This window comes from Delphinus delphis, chromosome 6 (assembly GCF_949987515.2).
Source record: "Delphinus delphis chromosome 6, mDelDel1.2, whole genome shotgun sequence".
In the NCBI taxonomy this organism is placed as follows: domain Eukaryota; kingdom Metazoa; phylum Chordata; class Mammalia; order Artiodactyla; family Delphinidae; genus Delphinus; species Delphinus delphis.
Genome location: NC_082688.1, coordinates 5863988 through 5888940, shown reverse-complemented (window position 1 = coordinate 5888940; position 24953 = coordinate 5863988). Strand labels below are relative to the sequence as shown.

The 24953-nt window shown below is 52.5% G+C and overlaps 1 protein-coding gene across 1 annotated transcript in view; it reads left to right on the top strand.

Annotated features, from left to right (window-relative positions):
- Window positions 1–16917, top strand: part of HMCN2 (hemicentin 2) — a 149894-nt gene extending 132977 nt beyond the window's left edge. The window contains exons 86-98 of the mRNA XM_060013970.1: window positions 4728–4997; window positions 7338–7487; window positions 8924–9061; window positions 9161–9282; window positions 9613–9850; window positions 9995–10057; window positions 10168–10290; window positions 10997–11131; window positions 12230–12358; window positions 12914–13231; window positions 13981–14100; window positions 14938–15064; window positions 16076–16917. Coding sequence (XP_059869953.1) covers window positions 4728–4997; window positions 7338–7487; window positions 8924–9061; window positions 9161–9282; window positions 9613–9850; window positions 9995–10057; window positions 10168–10290; window positions 10997–11131; window positions 12230–12358; window positions 12914–13231; window positions 13981–14100; window positions 14938–15064; window positions 16076–16421 — 2279 coding nt within the window. The 3' untranslated portion in view covers window positions 16422–16917. The remainder of the gene's footprint in view (window positions 1–4727; window positions 4998–7337; window positions 7488–8923; window positions 9062–9160; window positions 9283–9612; window positions 9851–9994; window positions 10058–10167; window positions 10291–10996; window positions 11132–12229; window positions 12359–12913; window positions 13232–13980; window positions 14101–14937; window positions 15065–16075) is intronic.
- Window positions 16918–24953: the final 8036 nt, after the last annotated feature.

Genomic DNA, 24953 nt, shown 5'->3' with positions numbered 1-24953 from the left:
ATTCTATTCCCATATAGGTCATTACAGAGTATTGAGTTCCCTGTGCTACACAGTAGGTCCTTATTAGTTATCTATTTTATATATAGTGGTGCGTATTGTATATGTTAGTCCCAGTCTCCCAATTTATCCCTCCCCCACCAGAATGAAATAATGCCATTTGCAGCTCCATGGATGAGCCCAGAGACTGTCATACTGAGTGAAGTAAGTTAGACAGAGAAAGACAAATATCATATGATATCGCTTCTATGTGGAATCTAAAAAAACGATACAAATGAACTTATTTACAGAACAGGAATAAAGAAGGATTTTTAATGAAACTTTTCATTGAAGATTCACACACAGGAGGAGGGTACATGTCACAAGAGTACAGCTCAATGAATTTTCATAACATGAACCCACCCAGGTCACCTGCACCCGGATCCGAAAATAGAACAGTAACAGTTCCCAGACCCGCCCCCCCCATCATGCCCCCTTCCAGTCTCTACCCCCTCTTGAGGGAATCACCGTCCAGAATTTTGCCTTTTTAAAAAATAGCTTTAGGGCTTCCCTGGTGGCGCAGTGGTTGAGAGTCCGCCTGCCGATGCAGGGGACGCGGGTTCGTGCCCCGGTCCGGGAAGATCCCACATGCTGCGGAGCGCCTGGGCCCGTGAGCCATGGCCGCTGAGCCTGCGCGTCCGGAGCCTGTGCTCCGCAACGGGAGAGGCCACGACAGTGAGAGGCCCGTGTACTGCAAAAAGAATTAAAAAAAAAAATTTTTTTTTTAAATAGCTTTATTGAGACATAATTTACATACCATAAAATTCACCCATTCGTATTATTCACCCTTAAAAAAGAAGGAAACTCTGTCACATGCTACAACATGGATGAGCCTTGAGGACATCATGTCAAGTGAAATTAGCCGGTCACAAAAAGACAAATACTGTATAATTCTAATTGTATGAGGTCCCTAGAGCAGTCAAGTTCTCAGAGACGGGCAGCAGAATGCTGGTTGCCAGGGGCTGGGGGCAGGGGAATGGGAATTAGTGTTTAATGGATATAGGTTCAGTTTGGCAAGATGAAAAAGTTCTGGGGATGGATGGTGGTATTGGTTGCACAACAATGCGAATACAGTTAACACTGCTGAACTGTACACTTAAAAACGAGGAAGATGGTAAATTTTATGTTATATGTTTTTTACCACAATTTTTAAGTGAAAAAATCCACCCATTATAAGTATACAGTTTGGTGATTCTTAATAGATGTATAGCATTGTACAACCCATTTTTAGAATATTTCCAAGTTCCCTCCGCCCATTCGTAGTCAATCTCCGTTCCCACCTCCAGCCCCAGGCAACTGCTGATCTGCCTTCTGTCCCTATAGATGTACCTTTTCTGGTAATTTCACATACATGGAATCATACGCAGTTTTTGGTTCCAGCTTCTTTCACTTACCGATGTTTTGGGGGTTCATCCATGTTATAGCGTATGTCAGTACATCATTCCCTTTTATTGCTCAACAGTATTCCATTGTCTGGATTGACCACATTATGTTTATCCATTCCCCAGTCACTGTTTCTAGTTTTTGGCTCTTGTGGATAATGCTGCTGTGAACATCTGTGTATATGTCTTTGTGTGGATATATGTTCTTTCTCTTGAGATTCCTGGGAGTCTAATTGCTGGGTGACCTGATCACTGTATAGGTCACTTTTTAAGAAATCACCAAACTAGCTGTACAGTTTTACTTTCCTCCCAGTAGTGTATGAGGTTTTGGTTTCTCCACATCCTTGCCAACACTTGGTAATGTCAGTCTTTTAAATTTTAGCCATCCTTGTGGTTACAAAGTAGTATCTCACTGTGGTTTTAATTTGCATTTCCCTAATAACTAATGATATTGAGCATCTTTTCATGTGTTTATTACTCTTTCATATGACTTCTTTGGCTAAGTGCCTATTTAGGTCTTCTGCTCGTTTTTAAATTGGATTGTCTTATTAATATGTTCTAAAAGTCGTTTACATAGTCTGGATACAAGTCCTTTATCAGATAGATGATTTGCAAATATTTTCTCCCAGTCTGTGGCCTGGATTTGCATTTCCTGTATTTTGCCTTTGAAGAGCAAAAGTGTTAAAATTTGGTGAAGTCCAATAGTATTTTATGGATCGTGTTATATTTTTAAAATCGTTGTTTAACCTAAGGCCACATTGTCTTCTGTAATTTTTACAGTTTTTGTTCTTATATTTAGGCCAAATCCATTTGAGTTAATGTTTGTGTGAGATAAGGATCTAAATTCCTCTTTTTTTTTTTTTGGCATATGGATATCCAGTTGTTCTATACCATTTATTTAGATCTTTTCCATTTCTCTCAGTGATATTTTGTAGTTTTCGGGGTACAAGTCTTGTACTTTTGTTAAATTGATTACTAAGTATTGCCTGATTTTTGACGCTATTGTAAGGGGAATTCTTCTCTTAGTTTGATTTTTTTGGATTTTTCATTGCTAATACATAGAAATACAATTGATTTTTGTTATCTCGATCTTAAATCCTGCAACCTTGCTAAATTAGTATTTAGTTCTAGTAATTTTTTGGCAGATTCCTTAGGATTTTCCACATGTCTTCTATGAGTAGAGCGGTTTTACCTCTTCCTTTCCCCTCTGGATACCTTTAATTTCTCTATGTTGCCTATGGCACTGATTAGACCCTCTGACACAAGGTTGAATAGGAGTGGCCAGAGCAGGCAGCCTTGCCTCGTCGCCAGCTTAGGGAGGAGAGCATTCAGTCTTACACTACTGAGTATGATGTCAGCTATGGGTTTTTATAGATGCCCTTTACCAGGTTGAGGAAGTTCCCTTTTATACCTAGTTTGTTGAGAGTTTTTGTCGTGGTTGGGGGTGAGGGAGGGAGGTTTCTGGTTCCAGGCAAGATGGAATTAGAGGCACTTCTGCTTATGCCTCTCGCTAAGGACAGCTTAAAAACTCTAGACTTTATATAGAAAACAAACACTGAAAGACTCTGAAAGGTAGAGAAAAGAAGGGTGGGCCAAGAATCTTGGGACATATGGGATGATATGGCAGCAAAATCCCTAGTTTTTCTTCTTGCCTCATATATCCTGGGCAGGATGCTTGAGAAACCAGCAACCTGGAAATACCAATGGGCTCAGAACAAAAAAAAAAAAAAAAAAAAAAAATGAGGGCCCCCCCCAAAAGTCTGCTCTCTCTTGCTAAAGGACCAGAAAAAGGACAGCATATCAAGCTAGAAAACTTAGGTAATGACACCCTGTTCCAGCCAAACACCCATCCACAAAGACCAAGTGGGAAACCTACACTTCTGCCTTTTCCTTGCTGTCCCGAGGCACCCCTCTCCCCGCACTGCGGGGTGGGCAGGGGGTCATGGTGTCAGATGAGGCCAAGTGGGGGCAATCACCCTCCCAGCCAGGTCTGATATCCGTGAAGGCCTAGTGTGAACTCTGAACTGTGTGACTGCCCAGCGATGGTAAAGCACCCCTTCTTGTTCTGGGGTGTCAGTGGAGGCCAGCTGGGGAAGCGGGGTTTCTACCTTCACCTGGAAATAATGAGGCCACACCTCCTTCCCGTGGCAGCGTCAGAGGCAGCCTGTTAAAACAAAAGAACTAGAGTCTTTCAACTCAGACTTGAAACTCATTCATCATACCAAGAACAAGGAAAATCTCAACTCAACAAGGACTTGAAAGTGGCCGTGAGCAGCTGTGAACATGCTTAAACGTGAAAAAGTAGAAGATCTCAGCAAGGAAACTGATATAAAGAAGAACCAAATTAGCACTAAATTTATAATAAACAAAATTAAAAACTCAGTGGATGGGTGTAATTGTACAAAGAGGACAGAGGAAAGAATTAGCAAATTTGAAGATATAACAGTAGAATTTAACTAGTCTGAACAACAGAAAATAGACTGGGGAAAAAAATGAACAGGGCCTCAGTGATCTGTGGGACTACCCCCAAAAGATCTCACATTCATTCATTAGAGCCTCAGAAGGAAAGGAGAAAGACAGGTGAGAGGTAATCAAAGAAACAAGAGCTGAAATTCCCCAAAATTTCACCAGATACATAAACCTACAAATTCAAGGAGCTGAGGAAAACTCAAACAGGATAAACCCAAAGATGTCTGCACTGAGACACATTGCTATCAAACTTCTAAAAATTAAAGGCAAACTTCTGAAAATTAAAATAAAACTCCCATCTTCCATCAATGAAGCGGAGCATGGTTGTGGAGTAATTCAAAGTTCAGGCAATTTTGGGGGGTGATCAGGAAAGACGTCTTTTTATTTATTTATTTTTTGCGGTATGCGGGCCTCTCACCGCCGTGGCCCCTCCCGTTGCGGAGCACAGGCTCCGGACGCGCAGGCTCAGCTGCCATGGCTCACGGACCCAGCCGCTCCGCGGCACGTGGGATCCTCCCGGACCGGGGCACGAACCCGCGTCCCCTGCATCGGCAGGCGGACTCCCAACCACTGCGCCACCAGGGAAGCCCCGCAATCAGTTATTTTTAAATTAAGATATATAGGTTGTAGTTTTAGACATAATGCTATTGCACACGTAATAGACTACAGTATAAACATCCTTTTTATATGCTCTAGGAAACCAAAACATTCATGTGATTCACTTTATTGTGATATTTGCTCTATTGCGGAGGTCTGGAACTGAACGCGCAGTATCTCCAACGTGTGCCTGTATACAAAAATAATAAGATGTTTCTAAAAGCTGCCCTGGGCCTCCCACAGGTGCCCCGGTGTTCCAGGTGAAGCCCCAAGACGCGACAGTGAGATCTGGGGATGCCGTGGCCCTGCGGTGCCAGGCCTCTGGAGAGCCGGTGCCCACGGTGCAGTGGCTGCGAGCGGGCCAGCCCTTGCGGACCAGCCGGCGGCTCAGGACCCTAATGGACGGGAGCCTGTGGCTGGAGCGAGTGGAGGCTGGGGATGCGGGCGCATACGAGTGCGTTGCTCACAACCTCCTGGGCTCTGCCACAGCTCGGGCCTTCCTGGCCGTGAGAGGTATGGAACCTCCTTGCCCAGACCTTTGTGGACAGGGGTGGGATTCCCTGCCCAGCAGGGCCTAAAACAACAGAAGTATATGATCTTGTAGTTCTGGAGGGTGAAAATCTAAGATCAGGTGCCAGCAGGGTTGGTTGCTTCTGAGATATATGATAGAGAATCTACTGCAGGCCTCTCCCCTAGCTTCTGGGAGTTTGCTGGAGTTCCTTGATTGAAGAAGCGGCACCCCTCTCTCTGCCTTCATGATCACATGGCATCCTCCCTGTGCTCGTGTCTGTCTCTAAATTTCCCCTTTATATGAGGACACCAGTCATATTAGGTTAGGGCCCACCCTCACGACCTCATGTTAACATGGGTACCTCTGTACACAGACCCTACATTCAAATAAGGTCACGTGCTCGGGTACCGAGGGTTAGGACTTCAGCACATCCTTTTAGGAGGACACAGTTCAACCCATAACAGCATCCTTACTTTTTTAATGGAAACAACTAATTTGTACCTTGTGTATGTTAATTGTAGAAAGGCCAGATAATTTTTTTAAATGTGTGAAGATAAAAGTAATGATCAGTTAGCTCCCATAATTCATTTAGAAATAGCTCAGGTAATTATCTGGGGTATATATTTCTACACTTTTTCTCTGAATGTAAAGAGATACACTTCTTTCTTTTTACAAATGAGGTCAAGTGTACAAGTTGTGTTTACGGCATGCCATATTTTCTTACTCTATCATGGACAGTAGCCTAGTTCACACCTTCTGTAATGATTTCATACCATTCCATAGGAACATGTTTTTTGTTGTTGTTGTTTTGTTTTTTGCGGTACGCGGGCCTCTCACTGCCGTGGCCTCTCCCATTGCGGAGCACAGGCTCCGGACTCGCAGGCTCAGCGGACATGGCTCACGGGCCCAGCTGCTCCGCGGCATGCGGGATCTTCCCGGACCGGGGCACGAACCCGGGTCCCCTGCATCGGCAGGCGGACTCCCAACCACTGCGCCACCAGGGAAGCCCCATAGGAACATGTTTTAAACTTAATTGCTGTTGGCTTCATTAAATAAACAACGGGTTTGTGGGTTGTTTTTTTTTTCCCAGTTTCCCCTCCAAACACCGTCCTGTGGTGCACATCTTTGTGTGCTGGACTGAATATTTCTATAGGATAAATTCCTTCAAGGGACATTGCTATATAAAAGATATTCAAAGGCGTTGAGGCCCCCTAACTCTCTCCCTCCTTTCCCATAAGTCTGGGGAGGGGCATCCTGGCCTTGTGGGGGACAAGAGGCTGCTGAGTCACCTCATGTCTGAGAAGGTTGCCAGTGGCTTGTCATTCCTGGCCTCCAATTTCCTGTCCCCTTCTAAAACTGCCAGGGTCATGCTGCTGCCTTCTTATCTGCTGCTCCCGACACCTCCTTACCCCGTTATTACAAGGCCAGGGGAAGGTTCCTGGCCTTTTCCTGTCCCCCCCATAAATCCCAGAGCTGCAGGTATTGACGAGAGACATCCCAGATGGGCATCAAATCTCATCCAACCCCAGCTAAGGGCTGCAGGAAATGGCGTTGCTTCCTGGAATCCAGAATTAACCAGCCCCCGATCTACCCACTTAGGATCTTGGCAGTGGAGTGTTGTATGTTAGTTTTTTGACAGATCATTGGCAATTCGTTGTCAATTTCCCCTGAGGGCTGGTGAGTGGAGAGTCAGGCTAGCTTCTGTCTCTTGCCATCTGTCCAAACGAGGCAGCTGGCCCATTAGCCAGAGGAAGCATCCCCCTGTGCCTGTGGAATCCATTTGATTAGTGCTGAAGAGCCTCTGCTAGCAGACTGCCTGGCGGCTGCTAGGAATTCAACCCCCCCCAGCTGGGCCAGCTGCAGGGCAGCTGGAGCCAGGGCCACTGATGGAATGGGAAGCGTTCAGGTGGCAGCATTCATTTCCTGGCCCGGTGCCCTGCCTCCTCCAGTGTGCCAGGCCCCCCGCCCCCATCACTTGGCATTTTAGAACCCAACAGGTCTGTGGTGCATCTGTGGTCCCACCTCCTCATTTTATAGATAAGCCAACTCAGGTGTGGCTTGGGGGCCAGACGTGCCCAGGTTTTCAAGAAGGTGATGGCAGAGCCAGAATTAGAAGCTGGTGCTGTCCCTGTGTGGGGCTCCTCTTAAACGTCTCCCTTCTGTCTAGAAGCCAGGATCCCCTGAGTGTTGAGTTCATCGCCCATTAGCTGTGTGTCCTTGGGCAAGTTACTGCCCCTCTCTGAGCCTCGGTTTACTCCTTCATGAAATGGAAAACAGTACCTGCATATCCCTGAGGGCACAGAGGTGGATAGTGTCGCTCTTGTTCTCTTCCTTCCTCACAGGGGAGCCCCGGGGGAGCCGGGGCAGCATGACTGGGGTGATCAATGGGCAGAAATTTGGTACGGCTGTCCTCAACACCAGCGTGCAACAGGAGGCACGTTCTGGGGTCACCACCATCTGCAGCAGCATCAGCCACATCCCTGCGAGTGTGGGTAAGTGGGGGCCAGAGCACCTCCTGCGTCTGGGGACCCTCCGACCTGAGCTGAGTCTGAGTCAAAGTGGATCGAGGTGCAGGCCACCTCCTCTCCACCCCACAGCCCCCAACCAACCAAAATAACTGCATTTAAGATCAGCCCGAGAGTGCGAAATTACCAGTGTTATGTGAATGCAGGGTCCGATTGTGACTTTTGAAACCACTGATTGCTATGTGAGGTTTTTTCCCCACTGTTAAGGCTAAGAGCTGCTACCGAAGGGAAGGGGTCACTAGCAAGGAGTAAGGGATGTGGGCTGCAGGGGCCAGAAAAGGGGAAACGTGGAGAATAAAATAAGCTAGAAGGCCCAGAGAACCAAGAAATGTCCACTTTCAAACAGATTCATAAAATAGTGTGTCCTAAGCAAATGGAATGTTCTGGAGAGACGTTACAGACGCTGCTGTAATGGACCCTGCCGTCTCACCCTGCCCAGGGGGTCCTGCATCCCCTCATGGGGGTCCAGAGCAGGGAGAGGGCAGTGTTGACAGGGGCTTTGCTAAGAGCAACCCCTCCAGAGCTGCCCTTGACCACAGACTGTGTGAGCAGTGGGGGGTCAGGGGACTCTGGCTTGCGGGGGCGGGGTCACTCCGGGCTGGCTGTCGGCAGAGAGGGAGTGAAGTGAGACGCTGCCCAGGTGTAGCTGCTTCTTCCAGCTTCAGGAGCAGGAACCACGGAGAAGCATCTGGCTCCAGGCCGGGCGTGCCTGGCTCTGTTTAGTGGAAGCAGAGGCACAGAGAGGCCGAGACGTTTCTGCTCCCGGGCACAGGGGCCCAGCTGGCTCCTGTGAACGTCAGCCCTCTTGTACCTCTTCTGAGCCAGCAGTGTGGCTGAGAAGCTGGACCGTCCCTGGCCCCAAGCAAACAGCCTTGCCCCTTCCCCAGTCCCAGACCCCCCCTGGCCAGAGAGGAGGGCTGGGCATCGTGGGAAAAGGTCTGAGAATCCGTGTCCAGGGCACTTCTGGGCTCTTTCTTCCAAGTCAGTGGTTTAGAACCATCCTCCCTCTTCCAGGCTCTTCTGGAAGGTGTCTGCAAGTTAGGAGACAGTTGATTTTCTGCTTGGTCCAGCGTGTATGTAGTGATGGTCGATGCAGTCCCATGCTCTGTGGGGACCCGGTAGCCCTCAATATTTATTGAATTCAGTTGAATATTAAAGGCACTTTTTTGTATAAATATATTTTGCTAATTTTCACAACTACTCCACGAAGTAGTTTTTGTCTTCACCGCTTCCCACCTTCTGACCTAATTCCCGGCCCAGGCAATCACGGGCTAGGCCTGGGTCGGGAGGCAAAGGGCTGAGCTCTCCTGGGGGCAGTAGGGAGCTGCAGAGAGATCTTGGGCAGGAGAGCGGCTGCCCTCGGGGTCAGGCTCTAACCCAGCCTCTGTGTCCACCCCGTCCAGGGCCTCTGATGCGGGTGCTTGTGGTCGCCATCGCCCCCATCTACTGGGCTCTGGCCAGAGAGAGTGGAGATGCCCTGAACGGCCACTCCCTGACGGGCGGCCGCTTCCAGCAGGAGTCGCATGTGGAGTTTGCCACAGGTGAGGGGGGTCTCCCCGAGGTGGGCCAGGTGGGGCTGAGATCTGAGCCCAGGGCCTCTCCCCCGAGGTGACTCCAGGCTGGGTGGGGATGGATTGCAGGGGAGCTGCTCACAATGACCCAGGTGGCCCGGGGCCTGGATCCCGATGGCTTCCTACTCCTCGACGTGGTGGTCAATGGCATCGTCCCCGAGAGCCTGGCGGACGCAGATCTGCAAGTGCAGGTGGGGGGAGAGCCCTGGGGTGTGCAGATGGGGCGCGCGAGAGAGAGTGGCATGTCCTGCCCCAGCCCTCCCCGAACAGCCGGGCCCACTTTCCTTCCTGACTCCCCAGCAGGGTCTGGGGCGTGGCCTGGCTGGGCCCAGGGGAGGAATAACCCCACGGCAGGAGGGCGCTCTGACCCAGCTTCACAGACAGCTCGAGGGTGCCCAGCTGGTTGGAAGAAGAGCTGAAAGGCCCACCAGCCCCACACCCCAGCATCCCCACTGGGGGCAGAGGGTTCTTCGCCCCTTGGAAGTCGACGTCGTGATGTCCTCCCCGCCGGCCTCTTGCAGGACTTCCAGGAGCAGTACGTGCAGACGGGGCCCGGCCGGCTCTTTGTGGGCTCCACGCAGAGCTTCCTGCAGGACGGCCTCCTGTCGTTCCTGCGCGGCAACCACAGCATCCGGTACGACGCGGCCCAGGGCCCCCAGCCCCAGCTGGTGCAGCACCTGCGGGCCTCCGCTGTCAGCTCGGCCTTCGACCCCGAGGCCAAGGCCCTGCGCTTCCAGCTCTCCACGGCCCTGCAAGCTGGTGAGGACCCCGTGCCCTCTCCACCCCCCCATTGCTCCAGCCAGATCCTGCCAGGGCCCCCACAAGGGCCTGGGCTCTCTATCCCCGGGCGCCTTGGGCACTGGGGCCCTCGTGTCCTCAGGGTCTGTCCCCTTTGCCTAGCAGAAGAGAATGAAGTCGGCTGCCCAGAGGGCTTTGAGCTGGACACCCAGGGAGAGTTTTGCGTGGGTGAGCACGCCTCCCCACCCCGGCGGGGACGAGGGAGGCCTCAGCCTGGGAGGGACGGAGGGCTGGACGGCCCGTGAGCGCAGACCACCGGACCACTCCCTACCCCGCAGACAGGGACGAGTGCTCGGGCAGTCCCAGCCCCTGCGCCCACTCCTGCCGCAACGTGCCCGGCCGCTTCTCTTGCTCCTGCCCAGCTGGCTTCACCCTGGCCGGGGACGAAAGGACCTGCAGAGGTGAGTGGGCCCCAGGTGGAGAGGCTCGTCTTGGACGCGGCCCAGGTGTGCTCAGGGAGATTCCGGGGCTGGGACCCTGGCCAGGGGGCACATCCCTCAGGGCACGTGAACCTAGGGGTTCCCATGCCCTGTTCCCACTGAGAACTTCTTACTTTGAGGGCCACAGAGGGGAGAGGCTCAAGTACCGGGGGCGATGGGGATCTCTAAAGACACGCACGTGGCCGCCACGTGCTCGCGGCACGCACACCCGCTGAGCCTGGACGCGGCCTCAGCAGCTTTCCCAGCCCTCAGCGGGCATTTCCAGTCCACCGGGCTTGGAAGTGAGCTGATGCCCATCTGGCCTGCCTGCCCTGCTTGTCCCCATAGTGAAGTTGCTGGATGATGAATCTGACCCTGAGACGCTGTCTGGACTCTGATCCCACACCTGTGTCCCTCCCTCCCACCCGCGGGGCCTGGTGTGGCCAAGTCTCTTCGGGGCACCCAAAGGGCATTATCGCAGCCCCATGTCAGATGCTCCAGGCCAGGGCCTCTGGGCCCCACAGGGGAGGCTCTGTGTGTCTGGGGGTGCCGAGATGATGGACAGAGCTAGCAGGAGGGGTGGGGACCTTCCTGCCAGGGGCTTCTGGGCCTAAGGACCAAGGCTGTGTGGGTAGGCTGGGCCCGGGGACGAGTGTTCCTGCAGCCCCTGCCCCCGTCCCCCCCCCAGATGTGGACGAGTGCGCTTGGGAGCCCGACCCTTGCCGCGAGGGACGGCGCTGCGTGAACCTGCTGGGGTCCTACCGCTGCCTCCCTAACTGCGGGCCCGGCTTCCGGGTGGCCACTGATGGAGCCGGCTGTGAAGGTGACAGGGGCAGGGTGCCGGGCTGTCCCGACTCCCGGGGACCCAGTGGTTGCCAGGGTTCAGCAGAGGGCATGCTGTGTGTCACTGGGACGCTGGGCCTTCAGGGAAACTGGAACTCTCTTGGCAGAAGGAGTCGAGCGAGGCCGGGGAGAAAGCCTGAGCTGGGCCCAGGAGGTCTGAGTCCTGACCCAGCCTGGCTGCTGGTGACTTGAGTCCCTTTGGCAAGTGTCTTTTCCTTTCTGGGTCTCAGGCTTCTCATCTGCCTGACGAAGGGGGACCAGGTCAGGGATGGCACACGTGTGCCAAATCTACTGCCACTTCCCCTCTTTCCCCTCGTGGGTCACGGTCCAGCCCACAGACAGCCTCTGAATCCTTCTTAACACAGCTTCTCCAGCTACAGTGGCTACTAGGAATCAGTGGCAGTGGGCCTTTGAGACAAAACCTAGGTGCCACCCCTGGATGGGTGACCTCTAGGGTCCTTCCTGTTCTAGAATTCTAGGCTTTCATGACTGTGGGTCCTCCTGGTTTCCCCAAGAGAGGCCGTCAGTGGAGGGGGAGAGCGAGGTAAACTTGGACTCAGAAGAGGCAGTCATCCCGCTATTTCATCCCATTTCATCCCATTTCTAGGGCTGCTCCTGCCTTCCTCCCGCCCTCCCTTCCTTTCTTCTCACCAGTTTTTGAGCCCGGCCCATAGACCAGGGTCCTAAGCCCTTCAGGTGCATATGATCCAGTTTTCTCCCCATGATCCCATGAAGGAGTCCTGTCGTGACCCCTTTTTACAGATGCGGAAACTGAGGCTCAGAGAGGGACAGTTACTGGCTCAAGGATCAGGAGACATGGCAGAGCTGAGTCCAAACCCAGGACTCTGCCTCCAAAGCCTACCTTTTAAGCTCCTTCCTTCTTTGGGACCCAGAACCTTCTTACCCTCCAAAGCTGGTATAATTAGGAAGGGTGGTGGCAAATGCTGGCATTCCTCCTGGTGGCACTGAAGTTGGAGATGGGGACGCAGATGAGGCCCAGATGCGGAGACGCGTGGTATGTCCTAGGGGGAGGGACTGTGGGCTCAGCAACCCCCCGCCCTCTCCCCTGACTTTCCAGATGTGGACGAGTGTCTGGAGCAGACGGACGAGTGTCACTACAGCCAGATCTGTGAGAACACCCCAGGCGGGCACCGCTGCGGCTGCCCCAGGGGGTACCGGGCCCAGGGCCCCGGCCTGCCCTGCCTAGGTATGGGGAGAGCCACGCCCTCCCTGGGACCCTGGTCAGCACCCACAGCTCACGGGCAGGGATCGGTTATGACGGTGACACTGAGTTCTGTGAATAGAACAGCAGCCGACAGCGATTGCGTGCCCAGCACGTGCCTGATCCGTGCTTTGCCTGCTGTTTCCACCGAAACCTCACCCCCTGCCCGGCCAGGTCACCTTCCCTGGGAGCCCAGGAGGAGGAGGCGGGTGGAGAGAAGTGGGTGGGTCTCAGAGAGGCTTTGCAGGTGGAATGGACCTCACCAGGAGGCTGAAGGGAGGGGTGCTGAGGGACACTGGGGTCCGGAGCCCAGAGCTGGGGGCGGTGGGGGGTCCCCTCTGAGCAGTAGAGGCTGGAGAGGGAGAGGAGGCTGGGGGTGGTCCAGGAGAGGGAGGGCTTGGGGGCAGGCCTGTGTGCACGGGTGAGGCAGCTGGATTCTGGGGAGGGCCGGAGAGCAGCAGAGGCGGCTGGAGCCCGTTGGAGCGGCTGCCGCACGCCCTGAGCCACCTTGGCACCCTGCCTGGCTCTGCTCCTCTCCAGATATCAACGAGTGCCGGCAGCTGCCCCGGAGCTGTGCCTACCAGTGCCTCAACCTCCAGGGCAGCTACCGCTGCCTGTGCCCGCCAGGCCAGACCCTCCTCCGAGACGGCAAGACTTGCGCCCCGCTGGAGCGCAGTGGACCAAACATGACCACCGTCAGCCACCGGGACCCCTTGGTGGCCTGGCTGCGTCCCCGTGCCCCCATCCCCGCTGGGTCCTACCACGCCTGGGTCTCCCTCCAACCGGGCCCCAGAGCCCTGAGCACGGGCCGGGCCTGGTGCCCTCCTGGCTTCATCCGGCAGAACGGCGTCTGCACGGGTAAGACCGAGCCCCAGCCGTGCCCACCGGGGACACACCCCGCTATGTTGTCTCAGGCTCCTGGGCTGGGCGTGTGGGTACCACACCCGTGTTCAGAAACCCAGGGTTCACAGGCAAGCGGGGTAGGCGGTGCAGGCAGATGGAAGCCTCCTTGCTACAAGGTTTCTTGGAGTCCTGGCTGTGCTCATCGGCGAGGGGCTTCCACAGCGGATGGAGTCCTTTCCAAACCGTTTGACTTCAGAACACTTTACCCAGAGGGAGGGCAGATGTTCCCAGGAACCCACTTTGAGAACATGCCTCTTGGTGTGCAGAGGTGAAGTAGTCAGGCAGGGAAGGAGTATGTTCCAGGTTGACATGAGAATGTGAACAGGGACCGGGGGTTGCTACAGGGGCAGGGGGTCTCGAGGAGAGTCCCTGGGCCCTGCGGAGACTGGCGCCGGGCTGCAGAGGTGCGAAGGGGGAGGGTAGCCTGGAGGGCGGATGTGCTTCAGCGTTGCCACGTGGGCAGGGGGTGTCCTGGAAGCGCTGTCTCCACCCCCCATGCCTTGGTGCGCATCAAGCCCAGGGAGTCTCCTAACCTCGCAATCCAGGGTTGGGTGGGGCAGGGCAGGGAGAAGGCCGGGTGCCTAAGGCAGGGACTTCCCTGGCTTGTCCCGAGCCCTGCGGTTAGTCGTGTGGCCACCTGGGCGTCTGTGACTCAGTGTTTCTCTGTCCCCATCCCCCCACCCCGCCCCCATGCCCCGGGCCAGACCTGGACGAGTGCCGGGTGAGGAACCTGTGCCAGCACGCCTGCCGCAACACCGAGGGCAGCTACCAGTGCCTCTGCCCCGCTGGCTACCGCCTCCTCCCCAGCGGGAAGAACTGCCAGGGTGAGCAGGAAGGGGCTTCTCTCACCCGGTCTGCTCTCTCCAGCCCCTTCCCAACCATCTCATGTGAGGGAGGGGCAGGGAGGGGGTAAATGCCACCCCCAGGTGGCCAGAGCCAGGCCGGGACCCACACTCCAAGCAGGAGCTAAGAAACTGCATGGGCAGCTCTGAAAACAGCCCTGGGGGTCGGCTGCTGCTCTGCTGTGTGTCACTGGGCAACTCGCTTCACCTCTCTGTGCCTCAGTCTCCTGGTGAGATGGGGCTAACAGAGCCCTCCCCTAAATGTTGGGGAGAGACGTGTGGAGGGCGGGCACAGAGCCGGTGCTCGCAGCAAGGCAGCTGCTGCTGGGAGTAGCAGGGAAGTCCTCCAACTCCCAGGCCAGTGTATTTTCCCTAACTAAGGTGCTCTGGGGTCCGGCCAGCCATGCTGCTTCTTCCCTGTAAAGCGGGAATCATGTCTGCCTTGCCAGTCTCCATCCCCCCCTCTCTGTCACGGGGGTCAGTGAATGTCCTCTGAGAGAGTGGGGCTCCTACGGGGGGCAGAGAAGGATCACGGGCAGTGGTTCCTCTGGGTCCGAGGGCAGCCCTCATCTCCCCCAGCCTCTCCACCCCAGCTGTAGCCTTAGGAGGTCCCCAGAGTGCCCACCTGGGGAAATGGGGAGGTGCTAGGAGACTGCCGCCTGGGCTATCATGGGTCAGGCTGGCTGGGGACCGGGGAAGGGGCCGTGCACCTCGCTGCCACTTAACCCTCCCCCCACGCCTTCCCTGGCTCCTTCTTGGGCCCCTCCCCCTTTGCTCCATCTTTTTACCCCCCATCTCTTCACCTACTTCCCTGCCCAGACATCGACGAGTGTCAGGAGGACGGCATCGAGTGCGGGCCCAGCCAGATATGCTTCAACACCCGCGGCAGCTACCAGTGTGTGAACACGCCGTGTCCTGCCACCTTCCGGCAGGGCTCCAGCCCTGGGTAAGGGCTGAGTTGGCAAGGGGGCGAATGGGGAGGATTCCCTGCCAGGATCTGGGCAGCCGACACTCTGGCTCCTGTATAGCCAGGAGGAGGAAGGAGGGCCTCCAGGAAGGCCCTGCCTCGGGCAGAGACCCTCTTAGGGTCAGTGGGTCAACCCTGCCAGGACTCCTGGGTGGGGCCCCTGAGCTCACGGGGCAGTGTGCCCTCAAGCACTTTCCTGCAGCCACTTGGGGTGTGAGCTCACCTGGACAGTATCATTCCCTGCACAGTGATGCTTGGGCCATGCATGGAGCACAGGGGGCTGGGAGACGCCAGAGTCGGGAGAGAACTGGAGGGAGGGGTGCTGGGAGATGGACACACAGGGACACACGGGAACACATGCATACATTCAGGAAACTCTGGACACAGGAACACACGTGCAGGTGCATACACCCCACCCAGAATCCCACACAAAACCCCAGGGCTCAGACACGCACAGCTACACAAACACAAAATACATTTCTCTCACTATGGCTACAGACACTCCCAAACGCGCACAGACGTGGGGACGGGCCTTGGCTGGCGCCAACCGGCTGCAGCTGTTAGGGGAAGGAACCTGGGGTGGCGACTTGCCCCGGACTCTACTAACCAGGAAGCCTAGGCTGAGGTGGGGGGAAAGAGGGAGTGGGCGCCCTTGGCAAGGCTGAGCACGAGTCTTTGAGCACAACCCCACCCCCCCAAATCCAGACCCCGTGACAGCTCTGGGGCTCCGGGGGACATGGAGGGCTGTAAATTTTATCACCTATGGGGGGGACCTGCTCAGATGGGAAAGGGCACGTCTCTGGCTTCCTGGGGCCTCAGTGTGCCGCTCTCTAAAATGGGCTAACAGTGGCGCTTGTAGAGAGGCACAGGGCGCGTGGGGTGGGGGGTCGGCGCATGGTTGAACTGCGGGGGTCGGGGGTGAGATCCGCTTTATGCGACCGGGCACACTCAGATGGCAACCCAGAGTCCGTCGGTCTGCCCCGCCCGCAGGACGTGCTTCCGGCGCTGCTCGCAGGACTGCAGCGCGGGCGGCCCCTCCACGCTGCAGTACAAGTTGCTGCCGCTGCCCCTGGGCGTGCGCGCCCTCCAAGAAGTGGCCCGCCTGGCCGCCCTCTCCGAGGCCGGCGTCCCCGCCAACAGCACGGAGCTCAGCGTGCTCGAGTCCGACCCGCGCAGCCCCTTCGCCCTGCGCCCGCTGCGCGCCGGCCGCGGCGCGGTCTACACCCGCCGCGCGCTCACCCGCGCGGGCCTCTACCGGCTCACCGTGCGCGCCGCGGCGCCGCGCCACCAAAGCGTCTTCGTCTTGCTCATCGCCGTGTCCCCCTACCCCTACTGAGGGTCGCGGTCGTGGGCAGCGGCTCTGGGGCCAGCGACCTCCGGGGATGGGGGGTGGAGACCCGGCCGCACCGCCCAGGTGGCCCTTGCCCACGCCACCTGCTGTGGCAAGCGACGTCATCTTCTCCCGTCCCCCTGCGTCAGCGAGATCTGCAGCAAACACGACCCTGCGCGCAGCCTTGACCCTGGGACAGCGAGAACCCGAGCTCCCCCTAGTCCCCCGCCCCCCTCCCCGTGGGGGTGGAGCCCGGCAGGCAGGTGACAAAGGCTGCCCTTAGGTGGCAAAGGGCAAAGGGTTGGGGTGAAGCCTGACCAGCTTCTCCAGGCTTGCCCCAAGCCCCAGGGGAACCTGGCCCGGGACACAGGGCACCAAGACACCCGAGGGGAGGGGCAGACCCTACCCTGTGGGGACGGCGGCAGTTGTCACCCGCCCATACCTGGCACTGTCATCCTGACGGTGTGTGTATGTGTACTATAAAAACGTTTGCTTTTACCAATTCGATTTCTTGATCCAGTTATCTTGCTTTGGTAAGGAGGGGCTTTGGCTGGGAGGGAGACCACCACCCTTCTGGTCCAGGAGCACCAGAGGAGTCGTCCAGGAGCCTCTGCTCTTTATTCGTAGGACGGCTCCGGCACCTTTCTGGGCTCAGTTTAGTCATCCAAAAATATGAAAATACGACAGTGTCCCCACCCCCAGGGCTGTGGGGAGAATTAAATGAGAAGGAAATTGATCACACAGACAGCAGCTATCCATGGTAGCAAAAAGTAATGCTTAATTAAGAATAATTCCTAATTATATTTAATGAATTAATTAAATTTCATCATTCCGTCATCCACCAAAGATTCATTAGGTCCTGCTTATGTGCCAGGCAGTGAACGTAAAAATCCCTGTGCTTGTGAACTTACGTTCTTCGAGGCGAAGGGTTTATAAACAGCAAGGAAATGAAGAGTGAAACGTGTACTCGTCCGTCAGCGAGGGTGCTGGGGAGAAAACCTAAGTTGGGAAGTACGGGTTAGGGGACAGTTTTTAATAGGCCGCCAGCGTGGGCCTCACTGAGAAGGCGGCATCGGAGCAGAGACCTGAGGAAGGTGAGGGAGACAGCCGTGCAGACATCTGCGGGAAGGGTGTTTTGGCAGAGGGAACAGCAAATACCAGGGCCTTCTGGCAGGAGGATGCTCTGGGGTGGTGGTCTGGCAAGGAGGTGTTGGGGGGGGTAGCTGGAGCTGGGGGTCGGTGGGGGGAAGGAAGAGGGAGGTGTGATTAGAAAGGTAAGCAGGGTGGGGCAGATCCTGGGAGCCTCTGGGCCTGTGTAGGGCTCTTGGCTTTGACAGGGGGAGCTGGGGAGGGACACGATTAGAATGTCTATTTATGTATTGACCTGTCTCCAGTGTGCTGGGACAGGACTCCTGAGAAGCCCAGCGCTGCTTTTCCTCCCACTGCCCGCTGACCCTGTCCCTGCCCTCCTGCCTGGGCTGCCTGCAGCCCCTGCCAGCTGTCCCTCAACACAGTCTCTGGCAGAAGGAGGCTGTCTGTCTTGCACGTGGTTCTGGAGAGGAGGGATCCTTTCTTCCGGCTGTCTTTGGTCAGTGTAACTCTGTCACCTACCCCTTAGCATCCCCGTCTCTCATCTGGGCAACAAGGAAAGCTGAGTTATCCCACTAAGGTATGAATGACCATCAGACTTCATAAACGGAGCCTTCCAGCAATGCTGGGGTGAACAGAGAAGGAATCTCTGTGTGCATTTTACAGATGGAGAAAAGGACGCCCAGAGGGAACATGGCCCAGTCACTTGCTTCATAGGTGACCGGTTAATGGTTAGACGGGGACTCCTGACTCCCACCAACAGCCCCAACTGAATCTTCCCCAGGGCACTCCCACTTTCAAAGTTGGTTTCTTTTGAATCAGAGGTCTGCAAACATCTTCTGTAAAGGCAGATAGTGAATCTTTTTGGCTTTGGGGAACATATTAAGCTACTCCCCTGGCCGTTGCAGGGCAAAAGCAGCCACAGCAAACACACAAAGGAGGAGTGTGGCTAAGTTCCAGTAACACTTTGTGGGCTCTAACTTCGAATTCATGTCATTTTCATGTGTCGTGGAAGTCTTTTTTGATTTTTTTTCAACCATTTACAAATGCAAAAACCATTCTTAGCTTGCAAACTTTACAAAACCAGTTAGGGACCATAGTTTGCCAATCCCTGGTTTAAAGCACAGAAGTTACCAATGGTGAAATTTCAGGCTGGGTGGGGAGAGATTCCAGGAAGGAGGGAAGCAGGGAGGGAGGGAGGGACTTCCCAGTTCCCCCTCATACGCCATTTGTCCAGGGCCCAACCTGTAGAGACTTTACTTGGACTGAACTACCCTCTTTGTGCAGCCCTAGGGGCCATGGGTCACAACTTGACCCCTGCCGTTTGCTGGGCTGTTAATATTTTATGGAGCCAGGGACGTTGCAGCCCATGCAAGTGTCAGCCCTGGGGCCGTGGCATCGAAGCGCTGAGAACTGCTGCTCTCTCCTGCCTCGTGCTCCCCAGACTCACCCTGGCCCTTCACGTTTGTCAAAATACCATTTGTAGACTGTTCAATGCCCTATAGACCTGAGTTTATTTAATTCTCCCAGGAACTCCAGAGGCAAAGAATATTATGTCCATTTCACAGATGAGCGATGGGGGCTCAGAGAAAGTGAGCCACTTGTCCAAACTCACACAGCATGGAGGGGAGGGGAAGAGAAGGACTCGATGCAGGCCCATCTGACTCTGCAGCCCAGGCCTCCAGCCTCCAGGCTCCCCTGCCTCCATTCTCCGAGGAGGGAAGATGGGGAGAGAGGAAGGTCCAGGCGCAGAGGCTGAAAAGGAGGGACATCGGCAACTCAAGCCCGGAGGAGCTGCCCAGGGAGTGTGCGTTCCGTCGGCCTCCTTTCTCTCCCACCTTCTCTTAAATTTCCCATTTGAGGGAAGTGAGGCAAGTGAGAAGGAGAGATTGCTCAAAGTCCTACAGCAAGCCAGGGGCAGAGTTGGCCTGGAATCCAGGCTGTGATTCCGAGTCTCGTGCTCCCCACTCCCCCCACATCCACAGGATGGTTGCCGAGGAGGGGAGGTGCCTCCCAAGGGGGCTCAGCTCCAAAGGGGTGTTTTCCACTCTGCTTTTCCAGCTGCTGCCACCATTGGCCAGGGCCCCATCCAGCTGCCCGGCCTCTGAGGCTTCTCTGAACCATCAGGGCTGGAAAACAGCCCTGCAGGTCACTCATTAAACTCCCTGATGCAGCTTTTCCAAGAGCCCACACTGGACTTTATGTTCCCTCTGGGCGGGGACTGGTAACCTGGGGTCCAGCCCAGAGGGCACTCTTTGTTTCTGGGGCCAGTGCCCAGGCCTGCACAGCAGTAAAGTGGCTTCTGGTGCCAACCATGAGATGGTTGCTGGGTGAGGTGCTTGGGGTCCCTACACACCCTGGGCCCTCCACGACCTGCGAGTGCAGAGCCCTTGAGTGGCAGAGGAGAGACGGAGGATAAGAGGGACCTACTCCACGGTTAGGTCCACAGGCTGCATCTATGTTTTTAGGTTGCCAGGGGACTTAACAAGGTCACATCCATTGAGTGTGCCCTTCAGTTCAGACAAGTTGACCCCTCAGTCAGAGCTGACCCTTGGAAAATGCACCCTGGCTGCAGTGTGGAGGGTGCATTAGAGCGGACAGGAAGACAGGTGAGGTGTCTCCTGCAGAGGTACGGGTGAGAGGTGATGGTGATCTAAGACCACAGCAGTGAGGGGAATTCCCTGGTGGTCCAGTGGTTAGGACTTGACACTTTCACTGTCGTAGGCCCAGGTTCCGTCCCTGGTTGGGGAACTAGGATCCCGCAGTCTGCACGGCACAGCCAAAAATAAATAAATTAATTAATTAAATAAAAAGGGGAAAAAAAAAAGAAAGACCACAGCAGTGGGGAGAGGGGGAGGGGACCAGAGCCCTCATTTTCCTCTCTTTTGTTGCCGGAGATTTCAGGAAACTCTTGTGTGCCAGCCGGAGAGACAGCATATGACAAGGGACCAATGTGGTGGGAGGAGGGGAAGGGGTCAGAGAAGCATCCCCAAGGAATAGTATGTGCAAAGACGGTAAGACAAGGAAGAGGTTGGCACATTGAAGAAACTGCAAGCAGGCCAGTGCAGCTGGAGTGCAGTGGGTGAGGGCAGAAGAGGAAGTACAGGGTTCTAGATTTTATCCTAAGAATGATGGGGGACCATCAAAGTCTTCATAGAAATCATTTCAACTCATTAATATTTCAGAATTCATTATCTCTAGACTTTAAAGAATATTTTTAAAAAAGATATCTACAATACCATTATCATACTTTAAAAAATCAACAATAATTCCTTGCTATCAAGCATCCTGTCAGTGTTCAAACTTCCAATTGCTCATAAAGACGGTATTTCTTTTTTGCTTAAAAAAAAACCCCAGGATCCAAATAAAGGCTACATGTTATGATTGATTACATCCTCTGCGTGTCTTTTAACTCAAAGTTCCCCTGTCTCTCTTTTTTTTTTTCTTAAAAACAAACTTTATTGAGATAGAATTAGTCTGGGAATGCAAGGTTGGTTCAACACCTGAAAATCAAGCAATGTAATTTACCACATTTACAGAATAAAGAGAAAATCGTATCGTCTCAATAGATGCAGAAAAAAACAGTTGACAAAGTTCAGCCCCTACTCATGAAAAAAACATAAAAGCGAACTTCTTCACCTGTGAAAAACATCTAATAAAAACCTACAACTAACATCATACTTAATGGTGAAAGAGTGAATGAATGATTCTCTAAGATCATGAACAAGCCAAGATATCCACTCCCACCAATTCTATTCAACATTGTACTGGGGTCCTCACCATTGGAATAAGGCAAGAAAAAAGGCACAAAGATAATACAGGGAAAGGGGAAAACTGTCTCTATTCACAGTCAACATTATTGTCTGTATAGAAAACCCTAAGGTATTTACAAAACTCTACTGGAATTAATCAGCAAATTTAGCAAGTGCAGAAGACAAGGCCAGTAAACAAAAATCAGTTGTGTTTCTATATATTAACAACAACTGATTGGAAAATAAAATTTTAAATATTATTTACAAGAGTATCAAAAAACTTAAAAGACTTAGAAATAAATTTAATGAAAGATAAGCAAGACCTGTACACTGAAAACTATAAAACTTTGCTTAGACACCTGAGTCAAGACGAAGCTTTCGGCACTCCTATTGAAATGAGGACATTTGTACCACCCATCAGAGATGCCCACATGCCAGGTCTTCGTCTTCTCTAAACAAAAGGCTTGGGCATTTGCCTGAGAATAGGCTGCCACCTGGCAAGTCATCCAAGGTGTCCAATAAAATATCCGTCTCAAAGCCGGGCTCTGGAGCAGCCATACCTCTGACCCCAAGAAGCCCTATCTCTTCTAGCGCCAGAGGGGACCTGTTCACACTGATGCCACGGATCCCAGCCCTTTCCCGGAATAGCCACACATGCTTTCCCAAATGGAGGACGTCTACTCTCGCCTAGTCCATTTACAACCCCTGATCACCAGCAGGGACCTTTTTTTTTTTTAAATTAATTTTTATTGGAATATAGTTGCTTTACAATGTTGTGTTAGTTTCTGCTGTGCAGCAGAGTGAATCAGCCATATGTATACATACATCCACTCATTTTTAGATTTCTTTCCCATTTAGGTCACCACAGAGCATTAAGTAGAGTTCCCCATGCCATTCAGTAGGTTTTCATTAGTTATCTATTTTATACATAGTAGTGTATATATGTCAATCCCAATCTCCCAATTCATCCCACCTCTCCTTCCCCCCTTGGTAAGCATTAAGTTTCTTTCTCTACATCTGTGACTCTATTTCTGCTTTGCAGATAAGTTCATCTGTACCATTTTTCTAGATTCCACTTATAAGCGATATTATGTGAGATTTGTTTTTCTCTTTCTGTCTTACTTCACTCTGTATGACAATCTCTAGGTCCATCCACGTCTCTACAAATGCCACTATTCCATTCCTTTTTATGGTTGAGTAATATTCCATTGTATATATGTACCACATCTTTATCCATTCCTCTGTCAATAGACATTTAGGTTGCTTCCATGTCCTGGCTATTGTAAATAGTGCTGCAATGAACATCGGGGTGCATGCATCCTTTCGAATTCTGGTTTTCTCCAGATATATGCCTAGGAGTGGAATTGCTGGGTCATATGGTAGCTCTGTTTTTAGTTTTTTTAAGGACCCTCCATAGTGTTCTCCGTAGTGGCTGTACCAATTTACATTCCCGACAACAGTGTAGGAGGGTTCCCTTTTCTCCACACCTTCTCCAGCATTTATTGTTTGTAGGGTTTTTGATGATGGCCATTCTGACCGGTGTGAGGTGATACTTCATTGTAGCTTTGATTTACAGAAATGTAGAACAATGGAACAGGATAGAAAGCCCAGAGATAAACCCACGCACCTATGGCCAGCTAATCTATGACCAAGGAGGCAAGAATATACAATGGAGAAAAGACAGTCTCTTCAATAAGTGGTGCTGGGAAAACTGGATAGCCACATGTAAAAGAATGAAGTTAGAACACTCCCTGACACCATACACAAAAATAAACTCAAAATGGATTAAAGACCTAAATGTAAGACCAGACACTATAAAACTCTTAGAGGAAAACATAGGAAGAACACTCTTTGACATAAATCACAGCAAGATCTTTTTTGATCCACCACTAGAGTAATGAAAATAAAAACAAAAATAAACAAATGGGACCTAATTAAATTTAAAAGCTTTTGCACAGCAAAGGAAACCATAAACAAAAGGAAAAGACAACCCTCAGACCGGGAGAAAATATTTACAAATGAAGCAACTGACAAGGGACTAATTTCCAAAATATACAAACAGCTCATGCAGCTCAATATCAAAAAAACAAACAACCTAATCAAAAAAAGGGGTGGAAGACCTAAATAGACATTTTTCCCAAGAAGACATACAGATGGCAACAAACACATGAAAAGATGCTCAGCAGGGACCTTTTGGTTGTTTTTTTTATATATTTATTTTTATTTTTGGCTGCGTTGGGTCTTTGTTGCTGCGCACAGGCTCTTCTGTAGTTGCGGTGAGCAGGGCCACTCTTCGTTGCGGTGCACGGGCTTCTCATTGGGTGGCTTCTCTTGTTGCAGAACATGGGCTCTAGGTGCACGGGCTTCAGTAGTTGTGGCACTTGGGCTCAGTAGTTGTGACTCGCGGGCTCTAGAACGGAGGCTCAGTAGTTGTGGAGCACAGGTTTAGTTGCTCTGCGGCATGTGGGATCTTCTCAGACCAGGGCTCGAACCCGTGTCCCCTGCATTGGCAGGCGGATTCTTAACCACTGTGCCACCAGGGAAGCCCTCAGCAGGGACCTTTGAAACTCTAGCTCTTGTAGCTCTGGGTCCTGCTGGTCTATATCCTTAAAAGAGCCTCACCTGAGATTTCATGTCAAATAAGGAGCTGTTTTGTGACACCTGCTATATTTCAACATTATCTCAGAGATACACTTCTGATCTAAAGCACATATTGAATTCACCACAAATGAAGACCATCTCAAGATGTAGACTGACCTGAGTTTCTTTCTCATTGCTCATATAAACAGCAATTAATCCTTTTGAATAAACAGTTTTAAGTTTTGGTATTTTTTAATGTTGGGAAATTTATGAAGATGTAAATTAATGGAGAGATATACCACGATCATGGATTGAAAAACTCAATATTGTTAAGATGTCCATTCTCCCTTAGCTGATATATAGATATATTGCAAACCCCAATCAAAATCTCAGCAGGTTTTTTATATAAACAGACAAGCTCTTCCTACTATGTCTATGGAAATGCAAAGGACCTGGAATAGCTAAAATAGTTTTGAAACAGAACAAAGTTGGAAGATCTATACTATCTGACTTCAAGCCTCACGGTAAAGCTATAGCAATCAAGACGGTGTGGTATTGGCATTAGGATAAATAAATAATGGAACAGAAGAGGGAATCCAGAAATCGACCAACACTTACATGGTCAATTAATTTTCAACAAAGGTGCCAACACAGTTCAATGGGGAGAGAAAAGTCTTCAACTAATGTTGCTAGAACAATGGGGAACCGATATGGGAAAAAAATGAACCATCTGAGTTCAGTCTCTTCTCACCTTGATCTGTGCCCCTGGGCAACTATCCACCCTGGTGCCCAGTGGGCACCTGTTTTCCTCTCAGGAGAGCTGTGACCTCACTGCTCCTCACGTAACCAGTGCCTATGCTTCAGGAAGGGACAGTCCTCTGGGCTGGAGCCATTTCTGCAGCAGGGAGTAAAGGTCCCCACAACCTGTGGCCCTGGAACTGAGGCTCTGGCTCCTCCACCAATTCAATTTAAGCCTGAGCTAGAGTAGAGGGTTTGGGCTAGAGCTCCAGACCCTGGGTTCTCATCCCGCTCTGCCACTTACATGCTGTGTGGCCTTGGGGAAGATACACCCTCTCTCTGAGCTGCAGGGTCCTGTCGGTAAATTGGGGATGACAAT